The sequence below is a fragment of the Candida pseudojiufengensis genome, assembly GCF_024610245.1.
Source record: "Candida pseudojiufengensis strain CBS 10847 chromosome Unknown scaffold2, whole genome shotgun sequence".
Taxonomy (NCBI): domain Eukaryota; kingdom Fungi; phylum Ascomycota; class Pichiomycetes; order Serinales; family Debaryomycetaceae; genus Lodderomyces; species Lodderomyces pseudojiufengensis.
This window is the reverse complement of record NW_026261524.1, coordinates 533,905-554,833: the sequence shown is the minus strand read 5'-3', so window position 1 is coordinate 554,833 and position 20,929 is coordinate 533,905. Positions and strand designations below refer to the sequence as shown.

The following is a 20,929-nucleotide window of genomic DNA, read 5'->3' as shown; positions in this document are numbered from 1 at the left end:
TCTCATCATGTTCTATTGTAGAAAAATTCATTGAAATGCTTTCTATCAACTTTCCATGTCACAAAAATCTGTTTCTAGAATTTTTATGTGATTAATATTGAGTTAGTAGTGAATGAGGATACTTTGGTCAACACCAAAGTCTGAGACGTCAACGACTAATCATTAATGCCGACCTTTGATAATGCAACCCAGAAAAGCTCATGGATGGGTTGAGTAAAAGTTGGATTCATCAATCGATATAAAATGGGGTCATTGAAAGCAAGATGTCTTTATTTGTATAAGTCGGAGAATTTCAATTCGTTATATCAAATGAACCCTGTTCTTTGTTCAAAATTGTGAAGTTATATGCTGATCATGAGGTACCATGTATTTATCCGGATTCACCACGAGGAATAAATTGAAACGACATACTTTGGAGGAGGATTTGAAATTTTTCATTATTGACCTGATATTACTTGTGGTCAATGCGTGTGATTCATGTATTAAAGATCTTGCCTGCAAGCTAGTAATATCGAAATTACTGCATCGCTGTCTTGAAGGGAGTAAAATACAAGACGAGCAATTTTCATTATATTTTGAATTAGATATGGAGATAAAGTCATGATATGACTTTTATATCTAACAAATATCATACTTAGATAGGCTATGTTTATCAGCATTTTCATCTATAGAGTGAATCTAAAGCATTAAATTCACAAAATTGAATTCAACTTATCATTGCAAACTGTTCTTTTATCCATTTATATAAGTTTCGTCAATTATTTCCAATTATATTTACTTTTTCTTTAACCTAGTTATGGACTAAACGAAGAATACTAAATAAGTGATGAAACCAGCTTAAATTTTTAATTAGCTTGCTATATAATATTGATTTAGAGCTGAGAATTTAAAGCTTTAAATAGTAAATATATATTAGGCAAAACTTGATCTAAATCCAAACACCTTCTATCACTGAAATAAGTCAAGAAGAGAGTCCATAATCAACTCTTCCAGAAACAATTTATCAAATGATTAACATTTTTTTCTTCTTTTATGAACAGACTTTAAAATTGATTCTTCTTCAACTCCATTGACAATTTTGAAAATAACTTTTGAATCATAGTTTGTTAAAATTACATTAATTTTGGCATCAGCACCACGGTTTAAAAATAATTGCATCAATTGAGTAGCACCTACCGGATCATCATATCCAGTTACTTTTTCCAAAATCAAATCTTTCAAATGTACACAACTTTCTAAATCCAAACAACGTAAATCTTCAATTTCATTATTTGATAAATTTATATAAATCAAACTTGCTGGAAAAATCTGATGTTCCAACATTGAAAAAGTAATTCGATTATTTTGTAAATCTAAAATTTTTAATTTATCCAATCTAAAAAGAAAGCCATGCATTTCTTCTAATTTTAAATTCTTGATAACCAATTCTTTCAATGAATTGGTAAATTCATTGAGGTTCAAAAAGCTTATATTCAAATTTGTCATTTCTATTTTGGTCAAATTTTTGCATCTGAATAACACTTCAGACGGATCGTCACGATCACTGGCATCCATTGGTGTTTGACTTTTTAGGACTAAACTTTGTAGCTGTGGTGCTTTAAAACATACTCTTTCTACGCGAGATATTTCCATGTGAGGTAAAATATCAAGCGGATCAAGTCGGTATTCGGATGCAGCATCCGAAAAAATGTTATCAGATATATCCAACTGTTTTAATAACTTCAACTGATTTAAATTTGTAACAAAAGGTTCGAAACATATTTTATTGTTAGTAAGTCTGATCAGCTTCAGCTCAGGAAATGAAACTTGATTTCCTGAATACACAATTCGACAATCCTCAATAATGATTTCCAGCATCTTCTCTGGTACATTGATTAGAAATCGATCTAAATCTACTGCACCTATATTTTTTAATTCTAAACAACTGAGTGAATCTGAAATATTGATGTCACCTATTTCTAGAGTTTGCATCGTATCATAAATTCTTAATTTTTTCAAATTTGGTGGGAATAAAAACTCATCATCAATACGGATCCGCCCATTTTCATCTAATATGTCATCAAACTCTTCTTCATCTGATTCATTAATTCTATCTGTTTGGAAATTGCTAACAAAATTTAAAATCATCAATGAATTTGGAAACTCAGTACGAACAATATCAAAAATCTCAGGACAATAGGCTATTTGAAGTAATTTTAATTTAATATACTTGATTAAATTACCTAGACTGTTGAAATCGCAAGAATAAACTCTTAAGTTTTTGATAGATAACGGAAGTTGGAAATTTTCTAATGAATTCATATTCTCAAGATTTTTGCAATTAAAACATTCTAGGTAATGTAGATCACGTAAATCTAATTCAAAATTCTGACCTCCATTTAATGTTATTTGCTTTAAAGATGTTGGAAATTGAACTTTGAACATATTCAAATGAGATGTAGTCAATGATTGTAAATTCTTAGTTCCAACATAATTTAAAAACGATTTAATCTCATTCTTCTTTGAAGTTCCAAAAGAAGGTTCTAATAATTGATCCAAATGTATACCTATAACATTAACTTTATTTAAAATTGATACAAAATCACTGAATCTAGTATTCGGTAAGATTTTTACTTCATAATTGGCTAATTTAAATCCTGGTTTATCAATCAATTGATTGATTTGATTTATAGTTCCAATTACAAATGAAGGTATAAACTCATATTTTTTAGAAAGTAACACTAACTTTTCAATTGACTTGTTGTTACTATCAATATCAAATTTTGAGTATTTTTGCTCTAATGCAATATGTTGTAAACCTGGTATGAATAATAAGCTTTCAATAATTGAGAGATCCTCGATGTAACTAAAGATTAATGACAATATTTCTTTGGGTAATTTAAGGAATATATGCATTGTTGTGGTGGACCGATGATGAATTTGATGAATTGATGATTAGGTTTTGGTTGCCACTTTTTAAAAATTCTAAAAAATAACTAGACGTGATTTTCGGGCTACCATCTGGAGTTTCAAAATTATATCATCTATAAGGTGTATTATATTGTCCTTACAAGTTATAAGCACTGCTGGACTTAAGAAGTTTTAATTCGGTTGATTCTGATCGCTTAATTAGACCATTCTTTTCTAATGTAGATTAAAGCTTTGTCCTAATTCTATTTTTAGACCAAATTTAAATTTCATCTGTAAACAAAAAATTTAATAGCTTGAATGAATTAATAACTTTTAACTGTATATAATTAGAAAAGCTCAAAGCTTTAAACTAACTTGTAAAAATAATCTCCGTGTCACGAGATTCTGTAATTAGAATATTTGTGTGCACCATCATGAGGTAATGAAGTAATTTTCTTCTCCACACTATATTTTAATTATTATTCTGATTGTTACTTTTATTTAATTTGTATTTGCAAATTTCATAACCTCCAAGTTTTAGTTTATACCCGCTCAGTGGTCCTTTTTATAGTTAATACTCCTTTAGTCTTCGCACCATTAATGTTCAATCCATATCATCTTTGTGTGCGAGATTTAAAGTGTTTGTGCAATTCAATTTCGAAAATCTTGATTCGATAAGGCTGTGATGATGATGATGAAGATTTTCATTGTGAGTTCTTTTTATAGATATCAAATTAAGTGATATTGGAATTGCTTTAATCACTAAATTTGAAATCTAAAAATTTATCTGAATCAACATCTTCTAGAATTATATCAATCATGCTGAATCTCAAGGTTTCAATTCATTTCTCTTTGCTCTTTGGAATCATTGACTTGATTTAATTTATAAATTAAAACTTCAAATTTGATATACTTCTATCTCTTTGCCTCTTATTTCCAAAAGAAAATTGAGAAGAGTTCGATGTTAACAAAACTTTTTTTTGAAAATCCATAATTTGATGTTCATGAAAATTTAATATATGATAAAATGAACTTCGATCCACTGGTTTATTTTCAAATTTTTGTCAAAATTATGATTAAAGTCATTCTCCAACATTGATCTCCTAAATTTTTCAATTTGATTTCTTTATTCTATATCAGGTAGTCTGTCATGGAAATTATAATTTGCTCTGAAAATGAATAGTTGCTCATGAAATGAATATTTGAAGTCAATCAAACTTATAAATAAATGACAAACTCCAATCAGTTTAGTTACCTTTCATGTCAATATCATTCTTCTAAAACATGTGCACTCGTTTGAATTGAAATCTAATATTTGAGCTTTTCAATTTTTTTTTGATGATCTTATTTCTTCCCAAGGGTAATTCAAGAGGGATTCACTTATTTGAACAATGAAATTTGGAAAAAAAATGTGAATCCACTTGTAATCCTATTGAGAGAGTTACAAAAAGATGCACATTTTCTTCAGTTTTGAACAACAGTCTGAGGATGAATCCACATAAGTAGAATGTACAAGTATTCCCAAAAATTATTTAAGATCACGAAAAATTATGTGGGTTTTTTTTTTCGAAATCAATTCGAAATGATTTGTAAACTGTCTAAGTAAAGTATTAAAGTGAACTATTAAAGTCAACTATTAAAGTCAACTATTAAAGTCAACTATTAAAGTCAACTAAAATGAATTGACTTTAGTTGACTTTGATAGGTGATTTTTGTTGACTTCGATAGTAGATCTTGTTGACTTTGATATTTGACTTTTTTTTTCCCCATTATTAATTGTTTATTAGATCAGTTGAAGGATGATGGATGTAGAATAGATAGTAGATGATTAGAAATTATCATGTCTAGAATTATGTTCTTTTCTACCCCAGATTTGATGAAAGAAGTTACATGTGTTCTTAACCAGTACATCAGATTGTCTAAAACATACTTGGAAGTCTGGAGTTAAAAACTGAGATTCCGTCTCGTCGTAATATAATATTTTTTTTTGCGTTTCACAATTTCCCCACGTTCCAACGAATTGTGAATCTCAAAGCCAACGGAAAACGTTTTATTTTTTTAGATTCACTAACCGATAGATCACTTTGAGATGACCTTAGATTAGATTAGTATAATAAACTTTTTAGTTTTCAATGACAGAGAACAAATTAATTGCTTTCTTCATTAATATGTTACCATCAATTATCTTTTGACTGGATCCATCAATTAATATCTACACATACACTTCAATTTGTCTAATTTCCTATTGTAAAACGAATGTAGCTTTAAATTAATTGAACTGATTGAAGTTACATTTACCATTATAGTTCTTCTATAATCACTGAGTCAATTCATGAAATTGAATGCTATCGGATAAAAATCAACAAAATTTTGTATGAAAATTTCCCCAAAAAAAAGTGAAATGTCTTAAATTTTCTACCAGACTAATCACTCAATTTTTTGAAGAATATAATAATTACATCGAATCTTGTGATGTAACTTAATATTATAAATAATTTGGGTATTTTGATGCATCAGCAAGAAAGAGATAACATTATACTAACTTGTTCACATTAGAGATTGAAAATTAAGATTTTGATTGTAGTAAATTAATGTTGATTTTACCATTCCCAACAATTCTTAATTTTTCCGTTGTAACTGTTCGACTTAAAAACTTAAAGTTTCTCACTCCTCGCTTCTCGGCCTTTGCTGAAATTAAAATGGAAATAGAACCATTCTCAGGCTACTTCAATATTTAACATTTTGTGTATTAATCTCCAACAAATATTATTATAGATCATAAACTAGATTTTGTTGGTGTTAAGAATATCATTATGTCTAGGTAAAACAACAAATTTTCTCTTACTGTTGAGCTGACTCTCGAGCAACTCCAAACTACTCTATTTCCGAAGTACGAGCTCGACCAAAGTACAACAACTTGGGGTTGGTTATTTTTAGTACCAAAGAAAATATAGAAAGTAAAAGAGAAATAAATAAATTATTACATAATCTACACATAATACATAATATTTATTGCTACTATTAATATTATTACAATAATACTTATATCATAATAAGTAATTTCCATTCAATCTTATATATATCATTTTAATACTTCAATTGTTGTTTTAACAACTAACAACAGATAGATTCATCACAATTTAAGATCATCATTACTTATCAACCAATTTACACCACATCTTTGTTTATCATAAAATCTATTTTTCATAAAGAAAATAGTAAAAATCTTACCATTATCAAAATTTAATCAATACCATCAACCCACATGTTCCATATAATAATATAACTTATAACAGATACACCACAACAAAATTATCATAAAGGAAGTTTCAAGAAACAGAGGTAATCAAAAGATTCAATTCTGAAACTACTGTTGGATAGTTTTTCTTAGAAAACAAAATGAATTCAATAAGATTAATTGTAAATTCTTTTGATAATATACTACCTGGTAAATCAAATTATAAATTAACTTCACAAATCAATAATGATGATAATGATCAACAGCCAGACCAAATAGATGAACAACTGAAGAATCTACCACAACTAGATACCACTAATGACATATTAGACAATATTGATGAATCAAAAGATTTACAAGATCATACAACTAATATAATCAAAGGACCATGCAAATTACCAAATTCATTAAAAATTGAACAAGAACAACAGGACCAACAGGAAGAAGAAGATTTAGATGAATTAGATATTGAAAATGAAGATGAAGTAAATTTAACAGATCATGATGAAAAAGAACAACAACAAATAAAAGAATCATCAATAACAACAAACAAACCACAATCAATTTTCCTAAATTTTCTTTGGGCAATATGGAAAATTATTTTCTTTTTACCAAATTATTTAATTATAAAACCAATTATAATAATCATTAAAATTATAATTTTCCCATTCATTTTACTTAAATCATCATTAGGATTTGGTAATACCAATAAATCAAATATACAAAATAATCTAACATATGATGAAAAAAATGAAGAATTTGAATCAAGTGATATAGAAGATGATCCATTAGTTACAAGAGAAAAAACAAATACCAAATCAAAACAACAACCACCACAATCAAAAGAACAAACAACAAAACAAAAAAATCAACAATATAATGATTATGAAGATGAAAAAATCTTACAAATTAAAAAAGATAATATATTATTAAATAAAATAAAATCTCCAACATCATTTTCAAAATATATGATACCACCACCACAAAGATTATATCCATTATCACGTAATCCAACAAAAAAACGTAAAAAAAAAATATTAATATTAGATTTAGATGAAACTTTAATTCATTCAATTTCAAAATCATCACCAAGAAGTTTTTCAGGAGGTAGAAATTCAAATACAAAAGTTATAGAAATAAAATTAAATAATATAAGTTCTTTATATTATGTAAATAAGAGACCATATTGTGATTATTTTTTAACTGAAATTTTTAAATGGTTCGAGCTTCAAATTTTTACAGCAAGTGTTAAAGAATATGCTGATCCTATTATAAATTGGTTAGAAGAAGAAATTATTGAATCATTAAATAAACAAAATTATTTCACCACCACCAACAATAAACCAGAAATATTCACAAAAAGATATTATAGATCAGATTGTTCATATAGACCAGGAATAGGTTATATAAAAGATCTTAATAAGTACATAAAAGAAGATGATTTAAAAAATGTAATGATTTTGGATAATTCTCCAATAAGTTATTCATTACATGAAAAAAATGCTATTAGTATTGAAGGTTGGATAAATGATTCAAATGATAAAGATCTTTTAAATTTATTACCTTTATTATATAGTTTAAGTTTATGTATTGATGTTAGATATATTTTAGGATTAAAAGAAGGTGAAAAATTATTTGAATGATTGAAAGTTTTTTCATGTTATGTATTTATATGTTTTTTATATAGATATAATTATAAAATAAAAGTTTAGGTTTTTTTTTAAACAGTTTATTTAGATGTTATTTTGTTTAACTGGTATAGATTTAGAATTAATGTCGTGAACTTATTTTTGACATAATCTAATTCCTGACACTTAAAACCTTACACGTCAAAAAGAAAAATCAATAAAACTCAATTAAATTTCAAAACTTACCAAACCTTATCCAACTACAACTACACATATATAATGACAAAAGCAACAGAAACAGCCCTTACAATATTCGCAATATCATCAATATATTTTGCATTATATACAAAATTAATCCCCACACCTCAAATTTTCTATAATGAAATATTACCATTTTTACCATTTTGGGCTTTAGTTTCATTTGGTTCTTATTCTTTATTTACTTTAGGTTGGGGTATTATTACTTTTAAAGATAAATCTAACAAATATGAAGAATTAAAAATTCAAATTGAGGAAGCTAAGGCTTTTTATAAATCTAAGGGAATTGATATTGATTAGAATCTACAATTTTCAAACATAAGGTTTTAAAGTATAACAAATGATCAATTAATTAAGAAAACAACTATGAGACTTTTATAATTCCAATAATATATTAAAGTTGAAAAGTTGAAAAGGACTGTTGTGGTTGATTAAAAACTACAGTTTTAAAGGGTAAGTTTATGTTTTAATGTATAATAAATAATAAATAAGTTAGTGAAATACAATTTGACTTTTATAATTCTAATACTGAAGCTAAATTAAGTAGAATTAGGATTGTTGTTGTGATTGTTGTAATTGTTTATGTTTTTGTTTTAATCTTTTTTCAGTTTCAGTAAATACTCTAATTGAAACAGGTACATCACCCCAACTTTCATCTTCATCAGTTTTAAATTCATCTTTAAATTGAGTTTGATTCTGCATTGATTTTGGATAATTTTCTTTATTTAAATATTTTAAAGGAGGATTAAAATTTTCAGGCCATCTACCACCATTACTTCTTAATTGAGCAGCAGCTTTTTGTCTTTTTTCATTCCAATCTTTTAAATCTTCTTCAAATAATTCCCATACACAATTTATACAACCACTCATACAACAATTATCTGGTTCTGGTGGCCTCGAAGGAACATTTATTCCTCCTATAATTTTAGATTCTCCTCTTATTATTCTACTTGATGATTTTCTATCTTCTCCCTTTATTCTACCTCCAAATACTCTTCTAATTCTTTCTTCTGGTGATATTGAAGTATCTAATTTATAATTTCCTTCAAATCTTGTTTTTGTATGTTTTTTTAATTTTTTTAATTCTTCATTTGTCATTAAATTTGATTCTATTGGATGTTGTGGATGTGATGATGTTCTTAATACTAAATCATAAAATGCATATTTTCTAGTTTCTGATTTTGATGTTTTTTTAGCAGGAGTTGGTCTTAATTTTGAAGGAGTTGTTGATGTTATTGATGATGATGATGTTGTCGCTAGACATCTTCTTGTTATTATTGGATTTCGTGTTATCATAATATTCTATTCTGTGTACGTTACGACGAACCTCTTTCCTTCAAGTGGGACAAGTGCTATATTTTTGAAAAGTGTATATTATGTGTAATCTATCAAATTTTCTATGCTTATCTAGTGTGATATCTTATTGTATAATCTCTATTAGGTCTCGTTCTAATTAGCCTCTTGTGATAATCTCCAGTTTTTCTTTCTTTTTTTTTCAATTGCTATGATTTTGATTTGTTCGGCCCCAATTAAATTTTTTTTCTCTCTTTCAGTCTCTAAGTGAGAGAAAGTCGATCTATGATGTAATTATCATTTTCTTAATACAATGTTTAAAATTCTGGATAATGATGACTGAGAACGTATTGGTAAAACTCCATATACATTAAAATTAAAACTGGTAATTGAAAAGAATTCATACCCTATCCAAAAATTCTGCAAAAAAAATAATTATCGGTTTTTAGAAAAAACTTAACATTCACAAAATAAGATCATTCCACTGTGAAGACCACTCAATTATAATTTCTCAAGTATGCCGTATGGCCAATTGACTGTGTGTTTTCTTTTACAGTTGAAGCCATCAAAATTATTGATACTCAAATGTTACAACTCATCGCATATTTTAAGCTTTTGTATAATAAAAAAGTTATATATCAAATAATAGTTAATCCGAAAGAATGTTTTACGAATCTATCCGGATAACTTACATACTCTACTTAACTTTAAAACGCCTGAGATGAGGTAGAGTCAAAACAATCTTTTATAATATTTAACAAAGTATATACATCTCAATTAAATTGTTGTTACATTGATTCATTTCGATTCGATTCGATTTATTATTTTTCTGAAAGATAATAAAAAAATACGAAACAAGAATTTCTGTTTGTACAATTTTTGTGTAATGCGTTACAAAACCTTAAAATTTTACGAGAAACTTCAAGCTTACACAAAATCTAATATATATGTAATGAGTCTCAAATAATATAAGCGAATTACAAAGACATTCAAATTAGTTTATGAGACTTATAAAAGTTGAAAGAGCTTAAACTTTAGTTTGATAATTTTAGTTTTTTTTAGCTAGCAGTGAACGGCGTTAGCATCTTGAGCCACTCGAATGTCATAAGATTGAAAGTTATTTACCGAGGAAGTACAATTTTTTGAATCAAATAATTTCTACATCAAAAATTTCAAGTTATGATAGAATTAACGTGTTTTTCAAATTTCAATTTTTGTAGTGTTTGGTGAATAGCCTGATTGTAATTATCAAAAATTTGAATCAAATAACAATTTTATTAAGATTCATAATAGATAGAGACATTCAAACTCAGTTGACCTTGACACCAACTTCAACCAAGCAAGTTGAGAATTACCATATCTCTTTGTAGAACAATTTTTAGAAATATTACCTAGAGAATGTTTCAGCAAGGCGTACAAAACCCATGTGGTTGAAATCTTTATAACGTCTTAAATCAAAAGATGAAAGGTATACCGTATTTGAATACAAAAGAAAGTAACAAAATCTAGATTCCATGAAAAAGAAAGGACAAACGAAAAGTCATGAAGATCTTTAATGAAGAATAAAATGAACAATAAAAAGTTCTTTTTAAATGGTTTCAAATTATGATTCATCATCTTGTTTAATTACTTGCATTTCATAACTATATTGAAACTGCGGTCTTATTGTTTTTCTAGAAACAATAGAACCCGTAAGCTACTCTCCACTTTAAAGAACAATAAGAAATCGTATTCACTTACACCTTTATTTCATTCTTACAAACGTGTCAGAGGATTTCAACTACTTGAAACCAAGAGTTTCATCTTTATTTGTTATTTTCAGCCTTGTTCTACTAAAAAATTAGCCAAATCTATAAAATTTAGTACGAATTTAAGACTAATTATAATGAAAGCTAGTCTCAATTAATTCCCCAATTTTTTAGTGCCAAATAAAAATAAAATTAATGTTATCATTTCAAAAGGCAAGTTTAATATTTAGTTTAATCGAATTGTAAGTGATTTCAAGTCTTGATACATTACATTGAAAAACTAATTCGTTAATGTATACTGTATTAGAAAATAATCGTCAGATATTTTCAAATATTAATCGGGTTGAGTGAGACGTGTTATCTTAAAATTGGGACCATGTGGCTAATACCAAGAAAAAAAAAAAAATAGCCAGTTCTAATTTTGTATCGGGATCCGATATGATGCGTCAATGCATGTTAGCGTAAAAATAAAGAAGTGTAGAACGTGTTTGATGATCTATCAGTCGATCAATTAGCATTAATCCATCGTGGTCAGAAGTCCTCAATGAGATTATTTGGTAATCAAAATTGAAGAATTAATTTGAGAATCTGAAACTTTCTTTAAAAATAGTGTCTTTACTTAAATAAGTAAGAAAACTTAATCTCAACACTATAATTTATGGTTATGTATCCATTTATCCTTTACTTAACTTCCTACTTATTGTCAATGAAAATTAGTTGGTTAGTAGCTATAAGTTTGAGTCTTATCTAAAAAAGTTAAAAAGTTGGGGCTATAATAGAGTAGATACTGAATTAGTTAATTGATCTTACGACTGTTATTTCTAAAAAAGAATCTTCTCTTAACAATATTTGTTGTTTCGATTAATTTCCTAGGTATAATACAATATGAAATCTAAAGTTTTTTTTCTATCTGTAACATCCTGTTTCTATTTCAAGGGTGTATATCTCGATTCGATAGACTTTATAAAACAATAGATAGATTGGAAAAGAAGTTAAGAAAAATGTAATGAGAAGAATATTCTTGTAATTAATGTCAAAATCAAGAATTACGAAAAAGTTTCAGAATCTTGATCATGAAACTTTTGATCTTGATTTTTTTCTTGTAGTGCTAAACTTCAAACAGTAGACTAAGGATCTCTACTATTTAGCTGATTATATCGGGTCTTACTACATTAAATTTCAGATTAGCGTTTTTCATTTAATTTCGTAATGAAAGTAATGCAAGTAATATAAATGATGTAACCAGTTGTTAAAGTAGATTACTTAAATAGAAATGTAAAGATTATCCATCATGAATCTACGTTATTTTATTTAATATTCTTATTTCTTGATCGATGGAAAAATGTACAAGAAAGATAGAAAGAAATTGAAAAAGAACGTGTCAATTCAGAAGAATCAAAAAATTTACTACGCCTGTTTCTTTCGACTTATACATTGATGAAGACGTACCTTAAATAAATTATATTAAGAAGATTGAAAGAGATAGAGAGAGCAAAAAAATGAATCTATGGTTGCAAAATAAAAAATAAAAAAAAATTAAAATTAAAAATATAAAAAGGTAGTGTAATTACCAACAACGTGGGACTTGAAATCTAATCAACAAACATCAAGTCGGGAGTTTTGGTTAGATTGAAATAAATTATTAAACCTAATCTAAATACAATACTTAAAATTTGATGCCTTACAACCTACTATGGTTAGTTGAGAGCGTATCTGCATTGCTTAATTAAAAAATTGACTATAATAGTTGGTTTGTTAGAAATTGAATTAAAAGACAAGTTAACAAAATTACCCCGTAAAATGTATATGAAATCTTTTTGTTTTAAGAAGTAATAATAGAAGTGGCTTTTACTTTCGTAGATCTAAATTAGTCTTGCGATATATAGGTTTCATTCAAAACTTATGAAGAACATCTTATTCTTAATCAGTTTTATTTGAAAGATAAGCTCTGTATTTTATTCAATTAGTTATGAAATTGAAAATGTTTCATATTTTATTAACGTTAAATTCAAGGTGGACCTCTTTAATCAATTAATCAATTACTTTAAATTTTTTCTTGTTTCATTTTTTTGAAAACTACTCTATACAACGTCAATACGAAACGCCCACATTATGAATATTATCTTCAATTGCCTTGTTTTCTTCAGTCCAATTACTTCGTTCTCTCTCTTTTATAGATCTACCCACGTTGTCTTCATGAAGTAAGAAAGGGATTTAAAGTTTAATAATTTATTATTTTTTTCTTGTATTGCAGAATCGATTCATTTACTTGGCATTTTTCTTTTTTGCTTTTTTTGACTGCAAAATTATGAAACAAAATGACAAAAATAGTAATGAGATAACTACCAATTTTGAATTGTTTATTGTATTATTCTAGTAGTTTGCTCAATTTCAACCATTCAATATATACATAAACAACCAAACATCTATGTTCCCTACAACCAATTGAGCTATTACAACATACAACAGTAGTACCACAGGTATCAAATCTTACCTTACGACCTTTTATTGTTCTGTATAAAATAATAAAATTATTTTTCAAAAAAGTCTTGGTTTTTTTTTTTTTGATTTTCTTTTTATTTTTTTTTCAAACAATGTTCCGTAAATTTTTTAATTTTTATTATTTTGCAACTTAAAAAATATAATAAAACATACCATACACCTATCACTTCAGAATTTTATATAAATATACCATTCAATTCTTGTTTCAAAAAATTATTTTTTATTTCTTCTTCTTCTTTTTTTCATATTTCAATAATATCATTAAGTCTTAGATACATAGAGTTATTCAAATAAGTAGATACACTAACTACTTCAACTATCACAACAACGACAACAACAACAACTTCAAACTTACTCATAAACAACTACAAGTTCAGTTACAACTTCAATTACTACTTTTTTTACAACTTCAAACAAACACATACACATTTACACACACAAACACACACATAATCAAAAATGGCTTTACATCAATTTGATTATATCTTTGCAATTGCAATGATTTTTGCATTTTTAGATGCTTGGAATATTGGAGCAAATGATGTTGCAAATTCATTTAGTACATCAGTATCATCAAGATCTTTAAAATATTGGCAAGCAATGATTTTAGCAGCAATTATGGAATTTTTAGGTGCTGTTTTAGTTGGTTCAAGAGTTTCAGATACTATTAGAAATAAAATTGTTGATATTGATGTTTTTGCAGATTCTCCTTCTGTTTTAATGTTAACTATGGCTACTGCTTTAGTTGGTTCTTCTACTTGGTTAACTATTGCTACTACTATTGGTATGCCAGTTTCAACTACTCATAGTATTGTTGGTGCAGTTATTGGTGCTGCTATTGCTGCAAAGGGAGGTTCAAATATTCATTGGGGTTGGGATGGTGTTTCACAAATTATTGCTTCATGGTTCATTGCTCCAGCAATTGCTGGATGTTTTGCATCAATTGTATTTTTAATTTCAAAATTTTTAGTTTTAGAAATTAAAAATCCAAAAACTTCTTTAAGAAATGCAATGTTATTAGTTCCTTGTTTAGTTTATGCTGCTTTTTCAATTTTAACTATGTTAATTGTTTGGAAAGGTTCACCAAAATTAGGTTTAAGTAAATTATCAACTGGTACTATAGTTGCTGCTATATTTGGTACAGGAGCTGTTGCAACTGGTGTTTACTTTTTATTTGCTTTCCCATACTATAGAAGAAAATTAGTTCATGAAGATTGGACTTTAAAATGGTATCACATTTTCTTAGGTCCAATTTATTGGTTTAAATCAACTGATAATATTCCTCCAATGCCTCAAGGTCATAATTTAACTTTAGATTATTATAAAGGTAGAAGATATGATGAAACTGGTAAAGTTATAGATGATGATAATGTTAATGAAATTAATGATTCTGATTCAATTGATAGAAAAACTGATGAAAATGATAATTCAGATATTGAAAAATCTCAATCAATAAATGTTCAAAATAATAAATTATCAAAAACTGAAAGTGGTTCAATTGGTGATAAAATTGATTCATGGCCAAAAAAATTCTCAGCTTATTGGTCATTAGCTAAACAATCTCCAACAAATTGGCCATTTGTTTTATTATTAGTTGCTTCTCATGGTGTAAGACAAGATATTATTTCAAATCAAGCAAATTCAAAAGATATGTTAGCTGGTGATATTCATAAAATGCATACTGCTTCAAAATATTATGATAATAAAATTGAATTTATGTATTCTTTATTACAAGTTATAACTGCTTGTACAATGTCTTTTGCTCATGGTGCAAATGATATTGCAAATGCAACTGGACCATTAGCTACTGTATATTTAGTATGGACAACAAATACAACTGCTAAAAAAGCTGAAGTTCCAATTTGGGTATTATGTTATGCTGCTTCTGCATTAGTTATTGGTTTATGGACTTATGGTTATAGAATTATGGCAAATTTAGGTAATAAATTAATTTTACAATCTCCAGCAAGAGGTTTTTCAATTGAATTAGGTGCTGCTGTTACAACTGTTATGGCTACACAATTAGCTATTCCAGTTTCAACTACTCAATCAGCTGTTGGTGCTACTGTTTTTGTTGGTTTATGTAATAAAGAATGGAAAACTGTTAATTGGAGAATGGTTATTTGGTGTTATTTAGGTTGGATTTTTACTTTACCTTGTGCTGGTTTAATTGCTGGTTTAATTAATGCTATTATATTATATGCTCCTTCAAAGGGAGTTACTTATACAATGGATTAAAATATTTCATTGATTTACTAGATTTAGCATTTTTTCATTCATTTATTCTTTTTATAATATTTCATTTTTAAAATATAGTTCAAATAATTTTTTTAATAATTTACTTTACTTTCGTTGAAGGTAAATCTTTTATATATAGTGTGGTTTGAATTTAATAGACAATTTTTTAGAATTTTAGATACATTGATATTCCAACTCTTAACATCATAATATGTTGATTTTGTTTGATAAGTTTGTTCAATCCTTGTTTCAGAAATCTGTTTGATAAATCCGATATTTCTAAATTGGTAGCATAACTCACTCCAAACTTATCCGACAAAATCAGTTATTAACATAAATTAACAACACCTTACCAATATCAAAACCTACCATAATACTCCCAAAAATGTCTGAATCTAAATTCGATGCATCTTTAAACTTATTGAGAAGACTAGATCCACAATTAATAAATGAAAATCTAACAAATATATGTTCAATTCTTCAATCTTCAAAAATTGATGAAGATACAGAAATAGTTGAAGATTTATTATCATCAGTTGATATACCACTTTCAATACAAAAATGTCAGAAAACCGGTAAAGATTATTTGTGTTGTGATTATAATAGAGATGGTGATAGTTATAGATCTCCTTGGTCCAATGAATACTACCCTAAAGATCAAGAAGATGAAGAAGATCAACCTTTTCCAAGTCCAAATCTTAGACAATTAGAAATTAAAGCAAATGACGCTTTTGATATATATAGAGATTTATATTATGAAGGTAGTGGATTATCATCAGTATATTTTTGGGATACTTCAGAAGAAGACGACGATGCTATAGACGAAGGATTTGCAGGAGTTATATTATTTAAAAAACAAACAAATGATAAATTAGGTAAATGGGATTCAATACATGTATTAGAAGTTATAAAAGAATCTTCAAAAAAATATAATTATAAATTAACAACTTCAGTAATATTAGATTTATCATCTACTAAACCAAAATTAAATTTATCAGGAAATTTAACAAGACAATTTGAAAATAGCATAAGTATCGATGTCTCAAGTGGTGTTAATTTAGAAACTAATCATTTAATTAATATTGGTCAAATTATTGAAAAATCAGAATATAATATTAGAAATATTTTACAAGAAGTTTATTTTGATAAATTAAAAGATATAATGTTAAAAGATTTAAGAATTATTGATAATTCGAGTTCAAAATATAATGAAAATCAAAAAGATATTATAAAAGGTTTAAAAAATTTATAAATATCTACAATATATCTTTATTTTAAATATAAATTTAAAAAGTCCTTTTGTGTTTAATGTTTATTTCTAATTCTTATATATAGAAAAATCTATTTTTTCATCATCATTATCATTATCTTCTTCTTCTTCATCTAGACTTAAATTTGAATTAAAGTCCAGATTTTCTTCTTCATTTAATGAAGATAATACATTTAATTTAACATCATTTACAAATGACCAAATAGATGATGAAACAGTTTGTATCATATCATCTGATTTTCTATCTAAACTATTCTTGTATTCTGATAAAGTTGTTTGTGATTTTGTACGTAGTGGAGAATTTATTGATCCTATACTATTTATTGAATCCTCTGAGTTTCTTGGTTGATGTTGATGATTTTGTTGTTGTTTTTGGTGTATCTTCGTATCTAACGTCAATGATTTTTCAAATTCATTTTGTAATAAATTATCAAATTGTTGTAATAAATTAAAAGGTTTAGATAATCCACTCCATAATTTAGATTTATTACTGCCATTGTCTTCTGAATTCTTTTCTTCTTCATATATTGGGATTCCAGCTCCACTACTTGATCTTCTTTTATTTTTAATACTTTCAATTGCTTGATCTCTTGGATTTGAATTTGTTCTTTGTCGTCCTAATGTTTTATTATTGTTGTTTGTTGTCGTTGTTGTTACATTGTTACTAATACCTTGATATAATGATCTTTGAACAATTTCTCTTAATTCATGTAATTCATTTTCATTTTCACCTAATTTGGCTTGAAGATTTGATATTTCATCTTTAATTTGTACTATTATCATTTCTTTCAATGCTAATATTCTTAATTGATCATCTATATCCATTAATTTTAATTCTTCTTTTGATGGTAATTTAAAATCAAATCTTGATGAATCTGTGGGAGATTTTGATCTTCTATTTTTGAGTTGGTCGTTAGTGCCATTATTTGATGAAGATGATGATGTAGGTATGGTTTGTTCGGTTAGTGTTGCATTTGAACTATTTAAACTTGAATTAGGAGTCGTTTGATTAATTGGTGATACAGCAAAAATATTTAAACCTTTAGAAGGAGTTATTTTGGATTTCGATTCAGTAGTGATATTAGGATTATTATCATTGGATATAGTTGAAGATCGCCTTACTTTGAATTGTATTGGTCCTTTACCATTTTGTATTATTTTTTTATTTTTTGATTCTATTTCTTTTGAAGGTGATGGAGTTTTATCTCTTTTATTTGTAGTTGTATCATATTGGAATTGATTGTTGTTAAGGGTTGAATTTACCCCAGTCATTTGCTTTTAAAATATTTTATTGTATACGTTTGAGTGAAAAATGACAATAAGTCGGTAATTTGAGCTAATTTGAGCAATTGAGTGAGCCTGTTATTATGATCGTAATCTGTTGATTTATAGTTCTATATTTATGATCTTACTTTGTTTCCTTATTTAGTTTCATGATTTTTTATTATAGTAAGATAAGTAAGCTACCAATTGTAAAATTACCCCCTAACTCTACTGGATCTAGAATTACCCCTTAAAGATTGATCAATAGAAATATTTCATAAGAAGAAGAAAAGAATAAACAAAAGATAAGATTGTAAGACATTAAGAATCAGATTATTATAACAAACAAACAAGCTTTATATAAGAAATACACAAACTTTTCACAAAATGTCTATCAATGATTTAATGTCTAATAGTATATACAACTACATTGACCAATTAGAAGCAAAAGAAGATGAAATATTAGAAGAAACAATTCCTAAATCAATTTATAAAAAGATTTTAAATCATCCTTCACTTTCAAGATGGATTAAATATTCAATAATTTTTTATATATTACGTATCCCCAATCCAATTCAATGGGCAAATTTCATAACATTAAATAAACCAATACGGCAAGCTTTAAAAAATTTAAACAATTCAAAACACTATTTTTCCAATACTTTATCAATTGATAGAATTTCAAATTTAATAACTTGTATATTTTTATATTTTGCAAGTATAAATAATTATAAATTACCAAAAGATTATGCATTAATTTCATTTTTAACTACATATCATGGTGAATTGAATCCTCCTTCAAAATCTCAAATTTTAGTTATACCTAATTTTTCAAAATATTTTAAAATTTCATATTATAAAAATAAAAGTTATTATAGCTTATTAAAGAGTTGTTATGATAATAAAGAATTTGTTATATTTCCTTTGTTATTTGCTCAATTGTTAAGTAATTATTTAACTCCAACAAAGTATAAATTAAATCAACGTTATATTTCACCATTTATGAAAAGGTATATCTTAAATCCAATTTGGATAAATTTTCAATTAGGTCATAATCATAAATATTTAAATTGGTTAAATTTATTAGGAACATATTCATTGCAAAATCTTATATTAGCTTTAGGAATAGCTGGAATTTCATTTAAAAGTTTAATACTTGATAAATTTTATGAGATAAAATATGGGAAAAGAGATAAAGACTCCGAATCTTCAATTATAAAAAATTACCTAGTTTATATTTTTCATAAATCAAATTCTATTATAAATTTTATTTATTTACCTAATTTAATATCAATGGAATTAATAAGTTTAACATCTCCAATATTCAAAGTATTAAATTCATCAAAAAATTTAGGTTTACAATATTTTTATCTTAATAATCAAAAACAAATTTTTAAAAATTATATTAAATTAATTGGTTTCATAGCAGGATTAATTACAATGATAATCAATTCTAAAAAAATGATACCTGATTTTGGTTACAACAAAACCATAGCAAAACAATATGATGAATATGAAGAAGAAGTTCCAAAAATTAGATATTTATCAAAACAATTTTTTAATGATTTAAATATTTATTTATTTAAAACTATATTATTATCAAAATGGAGAATTACAAAAACTCATCATCCAACTTTTAGTAAAATTCAATTATCTATATGGAATCAAATTGAAACTTTAATTATGTGTTTTGGATTTTATAAAATGATGAATTTAAATGATTTTATAAAGTTAAGAGCAATTGATAAAGATAGAATATCACAAGATTATGCAATAAAAGTTGCAAATTTTGTAACATAATTAAATATAGTTATAACTGTAAAAGGACATTAATAATCGTTTTTTTTTAATTAATTTCTATAACATTTATTTCATTCTTGAGCATAACCACCTGCTCCAGGTACATTTTCTTTACCTTTTAATTTTGTTAAAATTTCTTTAAATCTTGTTTTATCTCTACTATCATCAATTACAATATTATCAACTTTTGAAATTAATTCATTAACTCTATCCCATAAAGTACCATTTTTTAAAAAATTATCTCTTTTATTTAAAAATTGTTCCTGATCTTTTGCAATAATTTTAAAATTATTTTCCTTTTTGGAATTATAATTTTCATAAAAATCATCTATTGTTGTTTTAGCTTTATTTATAATATCTTTCTTTTTTTGACTATTAATTTTTTCTCTTTCTTCAATTTCTAAATCTCTTCTTTGTTTCCATTCTTTTATTGAAGTTGATTGTGAAAGATCTTTTGATGGTTGAGTAGATTCAAATCCTTCAAATTCAATTTCATCTTCAAATTCTTCATTTTGTTGTGATTGTTGTTGTGATTGTTGTTGTGATTCCGTTCCTTCAACTTCGGGAAATTGTTCTTTAAATTCATTTATTTCTTCATCTTCACTATCTTGAAGTACTTTTTTATCTTGATCTGTTGTAAATTCATCACCTACTAATTCTTTTTCACGAGATAAGAAATCTGAAGAATCTTCAAAATCTCCATTTGACTTTGGTGTATCTATTTCCGGAAATTTATCTGACATTTTGATCTTATGCAATTGTGTATAGGAGGTTGATTAAATTATTTGTTTGAATGGGTTAT

General features: G+C 26.3%; 9 protein-coding genes across 9 annotated transcripts; 5 read left to right on the top strand and 4 right to left on the bottom strand. All coding sequences in view use genetic code 12, as the record gives it.

Annotated features, from left to right (window-relative positions):
- Positions 1 to 1,011: 1,011 nt before the first annotated feature.
- KGF55_001144 (uncharacterized protein) lies at positions 1,012 to 2,895 on the bottom strand (the record flags this gene model as incomplete). Its single annotated transcript, XM_051755688.1, has 1 exon — positions 1,012 to 2,895. One exon carries the CDS (start codon positions 2,893 to 2,895, stop codon positions 1,012 to 1,014), a length of 1,884 nt encoding a protein of 627 aa, XP_051616185.1.
- A 3,393-nt stretch (positions 2,896 to 6,288) lies between these two features.
- Positions 6,289 to 7,770, top strand: KGF55_001143 (Nem1-Spo7 phosphatase catalytic subunit; the record flags this gene model as incomplete). Its single annotated transcript, XM_051755687.1, has 1 exon — positions 6,289 to 7,770. One exon carries the CDS (start codon positions 6,289 to 6,291, stop codon positions 7,768 to 7,770), a length of 1,482 nt encoding a protein of 493 aa, XP_051616184.1.
- Positions 7,771 to 8,034: 264 nt separating this feature from the next.
- Positions 8,035 to 8,313, top strand: DPM3 (Dpm3p; the record flags this gene model as incomplete). The annotated part of the gene is made up of 1 exon (XM_051755686.1): positions 8,035 to 8,313. The coding sequence occupies one exon, from the start codon at positions 8,035 to 8,037 to the stop codon at positions 8,311 to 8,313; it is 279 nt and encodes a 92-aa protein (XP_051616183.1).
- A 249-nt stretch (positions 8,314 to 8,562) lies between these two features.
- Positions 8,563 to 9,309, bottom strand: KGF55_001141 (uncharacterized protein; the record flags this gene model as incomplete). The annotated part of the gene is made up of 1 exon (XM_051755685.1): positions 8,563 to 9,309. One exon carries the CDS (start codon positions 9,307 to 9,309, stop codon positions 8,563 to 8,565), a length of 747 nt encoding a protein of 248 aa, XP_051616182.1.
- Positions 9,310 to 14,015: 4,706 nt separating this feature from the next.
- On the top strand, positions 14,016 to 15,794 carry PHO89 (Pho89p; the record flags this gene model as incomplete). Its single annotated transcript, XM_051755684.1, has 1 exon — positions 14,016 to 15,794. The coding sequence occupies one exon, from the start codon at positions 14,016 to 14,018 to the stop codon at positions 15,792 to 15,794; it is 1,779 nt and encodes a 592-aa protein (XP_051616181.1).
- A 385-nt stretch (positions 15,795 to 16,179) lies between these two features.
- Positions 16,180 to 17,046, top strand: KGF55_001139 (F-actin-capping protein subunit beta; the record flags this gene model as incomplete). The annotated part of the gene is made up of 1 exon (XM_051755683.1): positions 16,180 to 17,046. One exon carries the CDS (start codon positions 16,180 to 16,182, stop codon positions 17,044 to 17,046), a length of 867 nt encoding a protein of 288 aa, XP_051616180.1.
- Positions 17,047 to 17,112: 66 nt separating this feature from the next.
- KGF55_001138 (uncharacterized protein) lies at positions 17,113 to 18,336 on the bottom strand (the record flags this gene model as incomplete). The annotated part of the gene is made up of 1 exon (XM_051755682.1): positions 17,113 to 18,336. One exon carries the CDS (start codon positions 18,334 to 18,336, stop codon positions 17,113 to 17,115), a length of 1,224 nt encoding a protein of 407 aa, XP_051616179.1.
- Positions 18,337 to 18,714: 378 nt separating this feature from the next.
- KGF55_001137 (uncharacterized protein) lies at positions 18,715 to 20,127 on the top strand (the record flags this gene model as incomplete). Its single annotated transcript, XM_051755681.1, has 1 exon — positions 18,715 to 20,127. The coding sequence occupies one exon, from the start codon at positions 18,715 to 18,717 to the stop codon at positions 20,125 to 20,127; it is 1,413 nt and encodes a 470-aa protein (XP_051616178.1).
- A 71-nt stretch (positions 20,128 to 20,198) lies between these two features.
- CLC1 (Clc1p) lies at positions 20,199 to 20,870 on the bottom strand (the record flags this gene model as incomplete). Its single annotated transcript, XM_051755679.1, has 1 exon — positions 20,199 to 20,870. The coding sequence occupies one exon, from the start codon at positions 20,868 to 20,870 to the stop codon at positions 20,199 to 20,201; it is 672 nt and encodes a 223-aa protein (XP_051616177.1).
- Between the last annotated feature and the right edge of the window lie 59 nt (positions 20,871 to 20,929).